The following is a 16796-nucleotide window of genomic DNA, read 5'->3' on the forward strand; positions in this document are numbered from 1 at the left end:
AACCCACTCTGGAGCCCCAATCTTGTAGCTCCATTCACAGATGTGGCAGGACTGATCTACTCCCAGATTTGCACCTCATTTATTACAGCATTTTTCCATAAGCAGCATTACTGGTAAATTTTTGCCTAGTCTGGTGCCTTAGTCTCTGGTGGGATGGCAGCAGTGGCAATATTACTAATTCTGCTCCACGATTTGTGCTTCAGTACTTTTTACAGCTGTAAATGCCTGCTTAAAGTTGCATTCCACTGTCCGTTTACCTTGCTACTGTGTTTCCTCTGTTCCAGAAGTACTCCCTGGCCCCAATGAGATATTTAAGCTAAAAGTTTCTAAAATTCTAACCACAGGAATAGAGCTACAGTTTGATTTTTTTTTTTAAAGGCTGCTTCGCTGGATTCCAGCTTTTATGATAATCAGACTTTCAAAGCACCACCCTTCCCTCTTTCATTGCTAATGTCGGTTGTGCAACCTACTTAAAAGTACTTTCCCAACCATTGTTTTCCATACATCCATAACACTAAGTGATCACCCAACAAACCAGTAGTGCACTCGAGTAAACCTCCCTTACTACAAATGGTCTCCTGCTCACTTCCCCAGAGCTCCCATCTGCTTGGTACCCTAGTCACACTGAGTGGGTCCAGGTAATGCTACAATCTTTTTTTTTTTTTGGTGATTTTAGCCCTGTACAGATACAAATGCCCAGCAAGTAAATTCTCTGTCTAAAACTACCCTTAGAACAGAAACCTGAAACTTGGTGCAACTAAAACAAAGCCATTGCACAGAGACTAGCTTAAAGCAGTAGTTTGCACATTAATCAGCACTACTATCAAATCTTAACACAATCTAACCTAGTCTAGTACCAACCACCAGAGACCATACAAAAAGACACCAGTATAACCCAGACAATGACCTACAGTAGCCCATCCACACACAGGTCCAGACAACATGGATATGCAATTTCCAAACATCTCCGCAGCCAGCTTTGTAGATATGGCTATCCTGTGACAACTTATCAGTTGTCTCATGTTCACAGACATCCATATAATTCCTAATAAAACAAAGTATGCAAGAGGTACACATGCACAGTTTTACTGGAAGCAAAAATCTTGCATAAAATAATAAGGTTGTCAAGAACACACGCTACATCCACCAGACAAACCTATGCGGCGATACTAAAAAAGCAACCTTCCTACACCTCAGACTCCTAAGCCAATACTCAGTAATCCCTAAAGCACTCACCAAAAGCAACACCAACCACACATATACCTACATACAATGGAGCTCCAAGAGCAAAGCACATAAGGTAAACATTACCCAGGACTCCCTGACATGGGGGGGGGGGGCTCCATTGTACAACACATAGATGCTGCACTCATCAGACCAAAATACTTACTTACCTGGAGTCAGGATCTGCCAAGTTACACACCCACTAATCACTGCACCACAGGTACAAGTAGGATTCTGTCCTAGTCCATGTGGGCGTTAATGGCCTCAGAAATACTACCCTGGCTTATATGAATAAAGATGGTGGTGATCTCTCTAAACATGTCACAGGCAGGTATGTGCTCTACATTGAACAGTGTTCCTAGCTTTCGAATACTGGCTAAAATTTTATCCACCCCTTTACAGCATTTTTTTATGCAATGCCAAATTGGCAAACCTACTAACATATTAAATAAAACCTAAAGGTGTTACTGCTCAATTCTAGGAGACTGAATAAGAAACTCCACATCCTACAAGCTCTACTCAGTCTGGAGAATATAGATGTCGGTGCCGCTACAGAGACATGGTTTAAATCTACAGAAAGTACTGCGGCAGTACAAGGCTTCAGTGCCTTCCATATGTTTATACCATTAGCAACAACTAGAACTCTAAACTGATTAAACAGGATGATGCCATGGAATTTAATCATGTACAAATCACCACAAAGTCCCATACCATATTCTACCAAGCTATAGGTCAACCTGTATGTCCCTAGAATCCCATAACTCATACCTAAACCTGGTTTAGACATGCATGATTAAACCAAATACTCTACTCATTGGAGACTTAACCCCTCTATAGACTGGGAAACACACTACCTTGTACTCACAGGCACAACAATTCCTGGACTCTGTTAAACAAAAATACCTTTGACCAGATAGTGCACACACCCATAGGTTCATAGGCTGGTACTAGGCTAATCAGCCCTAGGGCTTACACAAGCCTAGCCATAACAATTCCCTGGCTATTTCTTCCCAAACTAATTTACTTCCATCAGAGGTTCCTCTATCAGAGGTTCAAACATACTGGACCTGGTACTCACATTATGGACAGCACTGCACCCCCCCCCCCCCATCACATCCACAAAGGTAAGGTCAGACCACACAGCTGTCTCCTCCGAGAAATAAAAATAAACTCCAACCCCAGCAAACCTTGTAACAGTTATGAACTATTCCAAAGCAAATTACATATTATTAAGTGAGTTTGTCAAAATTCAACACCCCTCCAAACCCAGTGTTCTGAGTAACATATGTGGAATTGTTCAAAGAGACCATGCACAACTACGTAAATGCCTGTACAGAGATTACTGTACCTACTAGAAGTAAAACAAACAACATAGGTGGAATCCAAACCTTAGAGTATACAACAAAGGGGAAAAAGAAGTCATAGATAAAATCAGAAAGAGAAACTCCCATAATGGTACAAGCTCAAGTCCAACAAGGCTAATTATGAGGTCAAGACAGCCTCATAGCCAAATGACAATCACAAGCCCTTCTACAGCTATGTCCAAAACCTCACAGGTGGTGCACACCAGTGTGCCGAACCAGTGGGCTGTGGTGCCACCTTCACTGTGCAGAGTCACATAACGAATCCCCCCCCCCCCCCCCCATGGGAAGCTCAAGAAACAAGATTGGGATTTTGGATGAAGATCCTTAAGGAAAACAATAACCATGCAGATTATTATATTTACAAAGTACCAGAAAGTATTCTAATAGCTAAGCAAACACGGGAATGGAGAAAACAGACTCTGCCAATAGGGACAACTGCAATTAGGGATACAGACAATAGGCAAGAGAGGGCTGAAATTTATTGGAGAAAACTGGTAAAAGAATCAAGGTACTGGGAGCAAATAATCAGAGGGGGGAGGTAATAGAATGGGAAGAGGCCAAGAATTTCTTTGGCCTGCAGGATACAGATAGTCTTCCCTACCAAGGTCTGATACAGTACAGGCAAAGAGAAAGAAACAGGAGGATCCTAGCACTGGTAGAGTTTTAGTAGAATCTAGAACAGAAGCTGCTGTTAAAAAAAATAATACTAATTGGAGCATACAAAATACTGCACGAGGATTGGAAGAGGAATTGGATAAGCAATTTACAAAGAAACAATGGGGGGGCTATATATATGTCTACCAAATATGCCACAAAATCTAGAAGGTTTAGGACCTTTGTTTGTAAGAGTTTACACAGGTATTTTTATACCCCAAGTAGACTCCAAAGCATTTTTCCTCAGGTAGACAGCAAATGTTTAAAGTGTGATGGGGAAGAAAGAGGTTACTGGGAACATATTTTCCAAGAGTGTAGGAAGACTTTAATGATTCCCTGCAGACTGCTCTATCAGAGATACTAGGTGAGTAAACGGGTGTAAGAAAATGACTGACAGCTACAATACAGAATCAAAAGGCCTTGCTGAGTCTAATTATGGCGGCTACCAAAAAGCCATTACTGGAAAATAGAAATCAAAGTCTAATCTAACTTTACTAGAAATAGTGGATACAGTAACAGAGATAAAACAACTGGAACTGGGATCTTTAGAAAAGGGAAGGAGCAAATTCCATATGAAAAAATGGGAATTGTGGGAACAATACATGCAGAGAAGGAACAAGGTAGGATATGAATGAGCCATGTAATGTTTGACAATGACTGGACAGATAAGAAATGTTTAAAGTCTGCAATTACAATTATATTATTGTGGTTTGTTATGTATAATGTTTGCAAATAAAATTATGTCAGTATGGTTTGTTTTCATTTACTCTATATAAATGCATGATTATTAAATTATCACCTATGACAGACCACACTGCTTTGCCAGAGATGGCCTGCACCTGTTGCCCCTGGAATTCCGGATACTGCCCAAGGCTCTTGCTGCCCCTATAGTGCCTTTTTTAGGCAAGTTTCAAATGACAAATTCACCACCGTAACAGGTACAGGCAAGCAAAAACTGAGGGTAATGCTACTCGATGCTAGAAGTCATCCTCAAAATGCACTCACTCAAGGCACTCCTTAAAATGGAGAACATAGATATCTGTGCAGTGGCCGAGACCTGGTTCAAGGCTCCAGAGAGCACCCCTGCATTACCAAGCTATAATTCATACTACACCTTTCGGCCATCTACCCTGGACCAGAACAGTAAAGGCAGGGGTGTGTCCATATTCATTAAGGATATCCACACCTCCAGGCTAGTCAGCATAATGCATCCGAGATTATCCAAGTGCAACTAACTCTGGGCAAAACTACAATCCAAATTGCAGCTTGCTACAGATCCCCCCACCATGCTCCAGGATTCTCATTCCTCCTTTCTTGATATAATGGAAAATATTAGGGTTCAACCAAACACCCTAATAATGGGTGATTTCAACTACCCCATCATTAACTGGGAAAACTACTCAGGTACCAACTCCTTCGCTCAACACTTTCTGGAATTCATAAATTCCAACACCCTGGATCAACTTATCCACACCCACCAGAGGCAACAATATCCTAGACCTAGTCATTACCAATATGAGTGACCGGTGTTCCACATCTGAAGTCAATGATCGTTGGTCAGATTTGACCATACGCTAATCACCCTAGATATCCACATCCCACCCCCACCCCCATTAAGGAAACCACCATACAAAAATGTCTCCAAAGCCAACTTTATGCTTCTTAAGACAGAAGTAGCGAACTTCATGACACGCATGCAGATAGACAATACATTTATGACTGCTGAATCCTACACGAGTGCATGGATTGTGCTATCCCCTAACAGAAACAGGACGCTATCCTCCATAAACAAACTCCACAACAAAAGGAAGAAACTGTTGCAAAAGAGTAAAATCCCATGAGTGGAGGAGCTCCCTGGTCAGCCTCAGTAAGAAGCTGAGATGCCTTATAAGATCCTCCAAAGCTAGCTACGAAAACAAAATCTACACTAATTCTAAGGACAACCACAAAACATTCTATAGCTATGTCAAGAATCTTAGTGGCAACACCCAGATCTGCTCTGAGTTACAGCACAATGGCATGAAAATTACACAACCAAACGTTATTGCCAACATCGTGCCAACTTTACTCCCCATCACCCCCAAAAGGGCTCATATCTATAATGGAAGAATGCAAAGTCCCTGTAATCAGAACTACGCAGGTAAAAACTGCACTCTCTAAAGCCAAGAGCACAGCATCCATGGGACCAGACAACATCCCAGGCCGCGTTTTACATGAACTTCAGACTGAACTGGCTCCCCACCTTAGTAGCTCCCCACCTAAGTACCATGTTCAATTATAGCCTCACGTCCGGCTTTGTGCCCACTGAATGGCGCACAGCAACAGTTATCCCACTCCACAAAGGGGGAGCCACCATGGACCCCTGGAACTAATCACCCTATTAGCCTGACAAGCCTGTTCTGCAAGGCCATGGAATGTAACATCATGGAACTCAAAGACATTGGTAACCTGCAAACTCTGGACCCCACCCAGTTCGGGTTTGTGAAAGGCAGATCATGTCTCCTGAACCTGACTGACTTCTTTGAGGCAGTCAACAAAGCCTTAGATGAGGGTAAAGGTGGTTCGCACAGCCTATTTTTACCTGGCCAAGGTATTCAACACCATCCCCCATTCTGGAATTATAGATAAACTCACTAAACTAGGTATCAATCCCTACATCACAAGATGGGTTGCCAACTGGCTCACTGACAGAACCCATACTGTAAAAGTTGTAGACTCCAAATCTGACTTCAAACCAGTGACAAGTGGAGTACCACAGGGTTCAGTCCTGGGTCCCCTCCTGTTCGGTATCTACTTCTCTGAAGTACAAGCTAACACAGAAGGTCTCTAGTTAACGAAGTTCAAGATGACTGCAAACTAGGAGCCATAGTCGAGTCCCCAAACAATGTGGACAGAAGGGCCTCACTGAAACAGATGCCTGGTGTCAGAGCCATGGCCTCAAACTCTATGCCAAAAAGTGCATTGTCATCCCCTTTGGTAAAAACTCTATACCCATGAACTACCACATAGGCAGCAGTCTACTTAACACTGAATATGTGATGTGACCTTGGGAACCAGGTGGACAGTAGTCTCTCCTTCGATAATCACATTGCCACAGTGGTCAGGAAATCCTTCTTCATGGCACACCTAATCCAGGAAAACAGAAAGGTCATTGTTCCCCTCTACTCATCATTCATTTGAGCCATTATAGAGTACAGCACCCATTTTGGAATGTACCTCACAAGACATCTACAACAGCTGGAAAGGCCGAAAAAGTACCTCACAAAGAGGAATACCAGCCTCAAACAGATGCCCTTCGCTGACAGTCTCAAAAAACTCCAGCTTTCCTCCGTAGCATATCACCTACTCCTAGGTGATCTCTGCCAATACACAAAGCTATGTCAAACCCAGAGCTGTTGGACATGCTACACCTAAAGAAATCCCAATCCCTCCGAGCTACACGCTCTAGGGACCTAAACCTGGTCACCACAATAAACAGAACACACTGGAGGGATAGATTCCTATCCCAGAGACTTCCCATGCTCTGGAACAAGTTACCCATCTATATCAAGCAGAGTTCCTCATTAGCACGCTTCAAGAAAAATCTTGAGTGAATGGGAAATGGGAAATTCACCCCATGGATCACTTTTGTGGCTCTGCTCAACAGCGGCACAAGAAAATAACTTTCTTGGGTGGCGAAGGCCAGGGAACCTTGTTGGCTAGGCTTACTTAGGCCCTTGGGCAGATAGGTAGGTAGTAGGCTATTAAAAAAAAATGTGCAAAACACCCCCCCCAACACCACCACCCCCTTCTCCATGAAATACCTACTAGCATAACCCACACAACTATTAACAAGGAGCAGGTCCTGGCACCGCTCGCTATGGCCAAAAACAGTCTTAATGAGCCCTGACCATATCCCAGAATGCCTCCTAAATAGTCTGAAACATGACCCCACAATTCACTTTAACTATAGCCTCAGAACAGGCTTTGTACCATGAGAACGGAGGACTACAATGGTTATCCCATTTCATAAGGGTGGACCACCAACCAACCCCAGCAACTACAGACCCATTAGCCTGACTATTCTAATATGCAAAGCCATGGAACAAATCATCATGGAAATGATCAAAGGTATAGGTAACCTTCAGACAAAGGGCCCAACTCTATTTGGGTTTGTCAAGGGAAGGTCATGCCTACAAACTTGGTGGACTTCTTTGAGGAGGTCACCAAAGCAATGGTGAAGGGAAAATGGTGCATGCAAAATACCTGGGCCTGACTAAGGCATTTGATACAATACCTCACTCCAGTGTAGTTGAGGAACTCACCAAATGGAGCATAAACCCCTACATAACTCAATGGATTGCTAGCTGGCTCACAGACTGGACCTAGAAAATTATGACTGGCAAGACCACCTTCACAAAGTGACCAGTTACCAGCTGGGTACCTAAACACTCCATTGTTGGGAGTGCTCCTATTTGGCATCTACTTCTCAGAGGTAAAGGGTAATAAAGGTTTTTTTTGGCTGACCAAGTTCATAGATGATTGCAAACTAGGCGCTAGCATGGATTCCCCCATGACACAAACATAAAACTCAATGCCAAAAAAATGCATTATAGTCCCTTTTGGGAAAACTGCCACCCAGGCTAAGTACTCCATCGATAAGACACCCCTAAGAGTTGACCTGGTAGTAAGGAATAGTCAATCATAGGTTCAAGAAAGATTACTAGGCTAATGGCTTCAGGGCCTTTACAAGCCTACCCACTATAATCCAATTTTACCCAACATATGGCCCCTATGATGGCATGGATTTCTGCCTATGCATTGAGTATCTTACAGACTCCAAAGGAGATTTTAGCAAACACAAAGAAACCAAAGCCAGTTTGCCTAAACTGGCTTCAAAAGTGGAGATTGGCCTTTTCTCAACTGTTGTGCAACCTTGGAGTTGGTATATATAATTGTGGGGTGGGTTTCCCCACATGGGAGGTACAGGGGCTTGTCTCCTGCAAAAAATGTTTTCAATGTTCGATGAAGGCAGTTTCAGCAAATCATCTTCTGTTTATTTGGGTTCACTGACACTGCCTTTGATGGATCGACATGAATCATCGGGTAACGTCTGTAGACAGCAATCTGGCCTTTGATCAACATGTGTCATCCAACTCATAAGTAATAGCATGGCATCCAAGTGTAAGGAAGTCACAGTGCCACTTTATTTGGCCCTTATCAGACCTGCCATTGAGTATAATACCCACTTCGGCACGTACCTGAGCAAACACATGCAACAGTTGGAATGCCCACAAAGATTCTTTACCAGGAGAATCCAGGGTATAAGCACATTGTCCTATACAGATCGCCTTAAAGCCTGCTTTCTGTACTTATTCTCCTGCAGGTTACTGAGAAGAGATTATGTCTGGCATACAAGGCACCCTTGGATCCAGCTCTGATGGACCTTTTGCACATTTCCAAATTGAACAGCGTAAGAACCACCAGATGCAAGGATTTAAATTTTGCTTGTGATATGCTAGTGAGACATACGAGTGTCAAAGGATCCCCATGCTCTGGAACAGGCTCCCTATCCATGTGAAGCAGAGCCCATCCCGAACCCTAGTTAAGCGTAACCCTGACCAATGGATGGCAAATCGAAATTTCACCCTGGGTCTGGCCCCCCCATGTCTCTGATAGTCAGAAGCTGACAATAATGCCCAAACTAACACCCCTCCATAACCTCTAGAAACTTACAAACAAAAATACCCCTCCTAATAAATGTCCATAATACATAGGGACACAATAGGGTTGGGTTGCACAGCCAGGCTTAAAGGCCCTGGTGGTCATTATATACTAGGTTAAGTGGTGATAATATGGGATATATCATAAAGAATAGGAGATGCAACTACTTTAGACTCTGAAGGCAATAAGCAAGTGGTAGTATTCATAAGAAAATATGCAAAAGTGACAGCAATATACAAGAATAGTGTAATCAGTAACAAGTGGCAATTTTAAATCAGTTAGCCATATCCAACAGTTTTTATTGTAGTAACGGACAGCCATAGCTACATCTCAACTTCCATAACGCTGAAACAATCAGAAGCAAGCATCAATGCAACAGCAATGATTTCAACTGAGATCTGTGACGATCGATAGCCAAATTAGGTGGTCTCTGCCTATGTAGTAGCAGCACGCGGGATAACAAAACTGACCCAGGTGCAGTAATTATAGAATCTAAATAAAAATAGTTACGTATGCTGTAACTGTAAATCAAATATTTATAATGCAACAACAGTATATCAATCAACAAAATTACAGCACAGTGTAGTAGATAACTAGCTTTAAATGTCATAACAAACCTAGCAAATCAGTAACAACAAAAAATCAAAAATGTAATCAATACCAGAGGATAATGTTAACTTCCATTTACTTAACAATAAAATTGCAACAGTGCAAAACTGGATAAATGTTACGAGCAGTACAGAATTACCTTAGACATTACCAATAATGGACAGGCAATGGCAACAAGGTGCAGCTTAAATTACTGGCAGTCACCAAGAGTGAAAATTGAAACACAGCAAGAAAATCAAACTAATCAGCAAGTTACGAGGCAATAGTAAAATAAATCACAATTACCCAACCAAACAGAGACAAGAAGGCAGTGAAATTTAAATAATCTACAACAAGAGTGTAGAGACTGCCTTACCTACTGCATGCCAGGCTCTTGTGCTGGATACCGAACAGGATTAACACTGCTTCCAAACTAAGCAAACCTCCAGATATTTAAAATCTGTAACACTCCACCACTACTTCTAAACTAAGCAATCCTCCAGATATTTAAAGTCTGTACCACTCCTTTCTCTCACCAGAGGTTTGATCACTTGCAAACCCAGCCTTAGGAAGCTGATGAAGTCCTACCATCTGACAAAAGTAGTTTTCACTGTATCTATAATCACCAGTGTCACAACCTGGTGAATTACAGACACCACATCATATCTTAAAGAATATGCTTTCATTTAAGTATTATCTACATTACAATATGAACTTCCTTTGTGCATCAGACACATACTCAAGTATTATTAAAGTCCACACAGTAAGGCAATACAAGTGATACCACTGTTGTTAAGTACAGCATCCCCAATAACTCCCTTGTAGATTCTTACAGCCTATGGCTTACATTAAAACATTTCTGTTTTTATTTTAATTTGCTCATAGCTATTTTTCTTTTTTTTTTTATACTTCACACTTTCTAGTTCTGAGATTAACAATCATGGCTGAAAGCACAGCACAATAAACAGTAGCAACCCAAGACAAGAAACACTTCCAAACAGTGTCATATCCCTGCATTATGCATTACACCTGCTAAAAATATACTACATTTTACTTACCTGTGGAGCAATACCGAAGGCTAACAAAATAAGATCCCTTTACTGCTTTTACCTGCATTTTTCAATACCATTAGAGCCAGGTGATCTTCCAGGGGGATGGGGCAATCACCACACAACACCAATCCAGAAACTGCTTCAGACCTCCATAAGGCCTTACTGTACACCCCACCTCCTCAAATCTGGGCAAAGGAGGAGATGCAGAGGAATCTTACACAGCAAGAACACAACCCACAAGGGAAACTGATAAAAAGCCTTTAACACACAAATCACTAACCACAAACCAACACTCATCTCAGCTTGAATTTCTTTGCAATTAAAGTCCATATTTTTTTTTTAATTATATCCATCTCCTGAGACTCCAGAGAATCCCCATACTCTGGAATAGACTGCCCATACATGTCAAACAGAATGCCTCCTTGGCTCTCTTCAAAAGGAACCTTGATGATTGGATGGGAGATAGGAAATTACCCCGGAGATCATGTCAGTCCCCCTGCTAGACAGAGGTCCAGGAAATTCACCCCAGGGATCATGTCAGTCGCCCTGCTAGACAGGGGTCCAGGGAAGTAAATATTGTGGGAAGAAATATCCACGGAATTGTTATGGCTAGGCTTGTATAGGCCCTAGGGCCCATAGCCTAGTACCAACCTATGAACTTCATTTCCATAAGCAATTGCTGAAAATGACAGCACATTTTTAGATTACACAGAATATACTGCATTTATTACACCTTTAACTTCTTTGACCTCTTTAAAAGAAGTAAAAGGGGGATTATAACAAAACTTCTGGTGCTAAATCACACCCACTCACATAAAACAGCAGGACATTACACTGCATCAATTTGAATTTTAGTGTTATACAAGAGCAGGCTAATGTCCAACTGGTCAAGTGTCTGTATCCTTGAAAAGTATATTAAAATCCTGGAGTAGTTTACTATACTTAAAATGCTACTCAACTTCGGAAGGAAAGAATGTGACAAACTAAAAATTAGAGAACAAATTAACTGAAGTGCACTTTCAGATGAGACCATGACTTGCAGAACTTTTTTTTTTTTTTTTTTAAGTTTTGCTATTTTATAATCAAGCTTTAATTACCCACACTCTGGACTGGTTTTAGAACAGAAATCAGATTTAAAAAAACAGCTCTGTTTATTTTGCCACTGACTTATACAATATTTTTGTCTGAGAAGTTCAACTCTGGTGAACTGATACCTAGAAAAGCATGGCAATGCCATTTCACCAAAGTTTATGCCTACAATACTCAATGACTGAATAGTGCATTTGTCAAGTCTGAGATATAACAGTCAGCTGCACACATTATTAACACAAAATGTTGCTGTTCACCTGTACATCTTCTGATTGTCACTTGAAGGAGTTGTGCAGGTCATAACTCAACTTCCTAGCACAAAAATAACAGAAAACCAAAATAATAGGGGGACAAAGGCCCCACATCAGGAACAGACTATAAATGTTGTTCTTATACACTTTAGAAAGTTGCTACAATAAAATATATTGCATTATAGTGCACTGCCTGAAGGATATGAAGTCTGAAATTCAAATGTGTCATTATTTAGCGACTTCAATCTTCAATGGTTTACCAGAAAAACAAAAATGTTATAAGATAAACAAAAATGAGGCAAAAATCTGGCCATTCTGCAAAATTCTAGACACTTGATATACTGCATGTATAACTGCATCACAAACGTCACCTACTGAAGTACAAAAAAGATACATTTAGTGAGCCACAGTCCTCTATAAACGCCACACTGTTATCCAAGTGGGATACCAGAGTCACTGCAATGAGTCGATTACATTTAGACCTCTTTTTTAGGGGGGGGGGGGGTTGCTCACCAAAACAATTTGCTGTTTTCAGCAAAACAGCAGACAGACAGTCAAATATGTGCTGCTTGAGGAAACAATGACAGGTGATGACAGGTGTGAAATTCAGCCCCCAAACCAAGCTCCACAGTGACTTGCATAGCTGGCTTTAGGCACCAGCGAGCCCTGCAGTCGCTGGGGGCCCCTTGTTCCTGGAGGGCCCCCAACAACAGTAGGTTGCCTTACCCTGATATTTTGCAACATGTCTGTTAAACCAACAAAAGCTAGTACAACAATGTTGTGTACTTAATAAACACAATGTGCAATAACTCGTATTTATATCTGCTTTACAATTCAAAAATATATCTGGTTATAGTAACAGTATTTTATTAAGCAAAAAGCTTCACAATTTCATTAAATATTTCACCACTGACATAGTACCCCTGGCTTAGTTAAACTCTGCTAGTGGACATTCAGCCCACTTTGGGCTAGGCTTATAAATGCCTTAGGGCAGATAGCCTAGTATAAACCTATGAACCTATAAAACTTAACCAGTTTTAGGTACTTGCAATATCCGTGGCTGCAAGGGGGGAACCCCTTAGTCATCCTTGACTGTGTGTGGGGGGCCACACAAAAGCTGCCACTGGCTGAGGAAAAATGTATTAATTTCCTGATTATGCTCTTTAACGTGAAAAAGTCTGTGATATGACACCGTTAGAAGAAAGTTGATAATGAACATAAGCACTAGAGAGATCAGCAGCCCAGAGTGACTTTTCTCAGTGCTACCCTGGATTTTAATAAAAGCTGATGATTCTGATCTTTAGGGATGGTTTTCTTTTTCAGGGAGTCTTATAAACAATGGCAGAACATCATCTACTGCAACTTTCAACTTCTTTGCAGAATAATTCATTACAACACCTACAGTAGCAGAATAAAGGCTCAAAATCATGAACAAGTTCCAAATATTACACTAATTTAATTAAAAAGTTAATAGTATAACACATTTTTCATCAGCTTTCATTTTTTGGACAAATACGTATAAAACTCTAATGTCTTGATTCATTGACTGTCTAACCCTGGATGATTTACAACCAACTCAGACTTTTTACAAAGGATAGAGCAAAAGTGACTTATCCCTGCTACTGTTTGATGACTGCTAAATGACAGTCATTGATCTGGTGTGACAATACCAGTGTTGCAATTTGCTGAAATAAGTACAAAACCAGTACTGCTATGGCTTATGCGCGCGTGTCTGTGTGTAAAAAAATATTAGCGATTTTTATCTGTGCATGCACCCAGTAATGCCAGGACACAGACACTCTTCAGGGTATCATTTAAAAATGTAGCTAACCAGTAATTATATTTCAAAAGTAATGAATAAAATATAATCACAGAACATTCAGACACTTAGATCTTCTAAGAGTCTGGGAGCCCCCACTAGATAGATTATATATATATATATATATATATATATATATATATATAAATAAAATGTGTGTGCATGTGTGGGCGGGGGTGGATTGTGTGGTTATTACTACATCACAGTCAAACTTAGAGGTGTGCACATGAGGTTATTATAGCCTGTGTTTGGGCTGAGGACAGTGTGTTCTTTCTTTTCTTTTACTTTTCTGACAGACCTCAGAGGTGTATAAAGAAGATTACTATAGTTTGTGCAGGAGAAGTGTACTGTCTAGGAGCAACAATCTTATTTTTTTCCACTTTCCTCACAATCGCACTTCAGGTATGTATGCAGGTAGCTGCCTTCGACAGTTTTGGTTAAGGAATGATGAAGCATGCCATGTATATGTATGTCAGAATTCACTTGAAATACATGACTGTAGAAATTTGAACCTCTGCTTTCATCCCAGTCTAACACCAGAGGGATGCATAGGCATAGGCAGTCTTTTTTTTTTTGGGGGGGGGGGGGGGAGGAAGGCTGTTGATAGGACCTGTGCATCCAGACAACAATTGGCCGGTTAGTTTATTGTGAGTTACTATTTTGTCACCCTTGAACATAAAGCCTTTGGTACAACCTGGATTAAAAAGTTGGGAAAATGTTCTAAATCTATTTAACATGCATAACCCAATGGCTTCTGGTGGCTCTGTCTTAACTGAGTTATTTCCTAAATGGTTACTACTGTGCTTACTTGGTGAGGAACGGCATGTTGAAAGGATGTAAGGAAAGCTGAAGCTGAACAGCAACACTATTTCTTTCCTTAATTAAAATTTCTGTTCAAGCCATCAATGGATGAAAAGGTTGTGTAAAAAGAAAAATAATAAACTTTAAAATGCACTTCAGCGCATACAGAAAAGTACGGCTTCTTGAAAAAGCTGAAGAGTAAAGCAAAATTTGAGAAAAGGGAAGAAAAAACTAATGTGCATAGCATTGGAAGCTCAAGATGGGGGGGGGGGTGATCGGGGGAAGATTGGAGAGCATGGCGCACGTGCGTGTGTGGGTGTTGAGTGACTGAAACAGTTGGCCTTAGATGCCGTTTCACCTATGTCCAGACTTGTACATAGGGTTCTTGCAATTATTGGTGCAACTAAATTCCAGTAACTATAAATGTCCCTTTGTGAGATGGGCCAACATAGTGTGGTACACAGGCCTGTAGTAATTAAGAGGACTGTAGCTACAGGTTAGTCAGTTTGCAGCATAAACTAAAGGGTTGCTTAGGATGGGAATCAGCAATACGGTGATACGTAAACTAGACGTCACTAGGGCCCCCAACATGACATCTGCTGGGGGCCTCTAAATGCTAACACCGGCCCTGGTGACTTGAAAGGTTACTGGTCTAGAATGCACACTTCCATATAATCAGCAAAAATCATAATTTACATAAACAAAAGGAGCAAATAAATGTTTTGCGTTCACAAAGTCAAAGAACCTTCAAACTGTACATCTGTACAGTACTGAGTCACCCATACACATCCCAACTCACTACTACTCTTATTTGCTCAAGAATAATGGAGAAAGTCAAAAATAATGAAAGGGGGAGAGACAAAGGCCAAAAATCAGGGACAATTTTGAAAACTAAATGCACTTAAAAACAAGAGGTTTGGAGCAGCATGCATTTTGAAAGCAATAAGAACTATGACACAATAATTTCTGGTACTACTAACTGCTATCCTCAACAGTTGGTGAAGGGCAAGACAACATTAGGAGAAAGATCAGGGACCTACTGCGAAAAATCAGTTGTTGTTGGGGGGGTACGGTCACACACAAAAAAAAAATCGCACGTGGATTACGATGACCATTTACAAAGCACCACCGTTCAAGTAAGAGTGTTAGCAAATGTACATTTAACTCTCAGATTGCATCACTTCCTCAAACCTTCGTTACATAAGAGTGTGCAAACTTTAAAGGTAGATACTCTTAACGGAGACAGATGTTTACATCTCAGCTAAATCACGTACATAATGTTAGCACTTGCATAACATCATGCCTCATTATATATATATATATATATATATATATATATATATATATATATATATATATACACACACACACACAACTTAAATTCGACAAAACACAGTGAAGCACGCTGCTGTCAAAACCTTGTCTGTCAGTGTTACACAACTGGAAAATACCCATTAAAATAGTACGCACGGTCTCCAGAAGGAGTTATTCTTTAACAACTAGGTTGCGTAATACCAACTCTCGGATTACGTGTGCATACAAATACCAATTAAATAAAAACGTTTCTAGACTTACACACACTGAACATATTTATTAGGACATTTTCTTTTTTATAGAAACGCCAGATTTTCCAGGACAAAACACGCTCACGGCCAATGCAAAGTACAGAAACTTTCATTTTTGACCAAATAAAAACTTATTATTGTAGCAGTTGAGCTGCGTGCGTTATTTTACATAGCACAGCTGTTTTATGCAACTATTAAAGAAAACTTAGAGAATGTTTTAGCGTCTTGTACACTGCCATGAACACAAGCACCTCTACTGTACAATCTAAGTGAGGAAAAGTAACAGCTCAACAAAAACAGGAATTATCAGTTTGACTCAAACTCCAGTATTCTCCTAAAGTAACTGCCTTACCCGGGCTGAAATGGTCTTTATATACTTCACCACGAAAAAAACTACAGAAAGCCATCTCCGAACCCGGCTTACTACAATTACTTCAGTTTCCACAGACAAGTGAAAACAGGGGCAAGGGGCGGACCGCTGACGTAATGCGCACGATTGACGTTAGGTGCGTTCCTCCTCGTTGCTAGGTACTGTTTGGGACGCCTGTGCGTCTAGTAACTACTGATGCTGTCACTGTTCATAGCTTCCCCCATCCCCGTTAACAATGATTAGTTATTAATATGAACATTAATTCACTACGCAACAAAATCAGCAAAAAAGATAACGTAGTCAAATATATTTTTCT

General features: G+C 40.8%; 1 protein-coding gene across 2 annotated transcripts in view; it reads right to left on the reverse strand.

The window, feature by feature from the left end:
- Window positions 1-16591, reverse strand: part of MSRB1 (methionine sulfoxide reductase B1) — a 128812-nt gene extending 112221 nt beyond the window's left edge. The window contains exon 1 of one of the 2 annotated variants that reach the window (XM_044089109.1): window positions 16463-16591. In XM_044089109.1, coding sequence (XP_043945044.1) covers window positions 16463-16517 — 55 coding nt within the window. In that variant the 5' untranslated portion in view covers window positions 16518-16591. The remainder of the gene's footprint in view (window positions 1-16462) is intronic. The other variant, XM_044089110.1, reaches the window with a different exon arrangement.
- Window positions 16592-16796: the final 205 nt, after the last annotated feature.

The sequence above is a fragment of the Protopterus annectens genome, chromosome 12.part0 (assembly GCF_019279795.1).
Source record: "Protopterus annectens isolate FY-2018-M chromosome 12.part0, PAN1.0, whole genome shotgun sequence".
Taxonomy (NCBI): Eukaryota; Metazoa; Chordata; order Ceratodontiformes; family Protopteridae; genus Protopterus; species Protopterus annectens.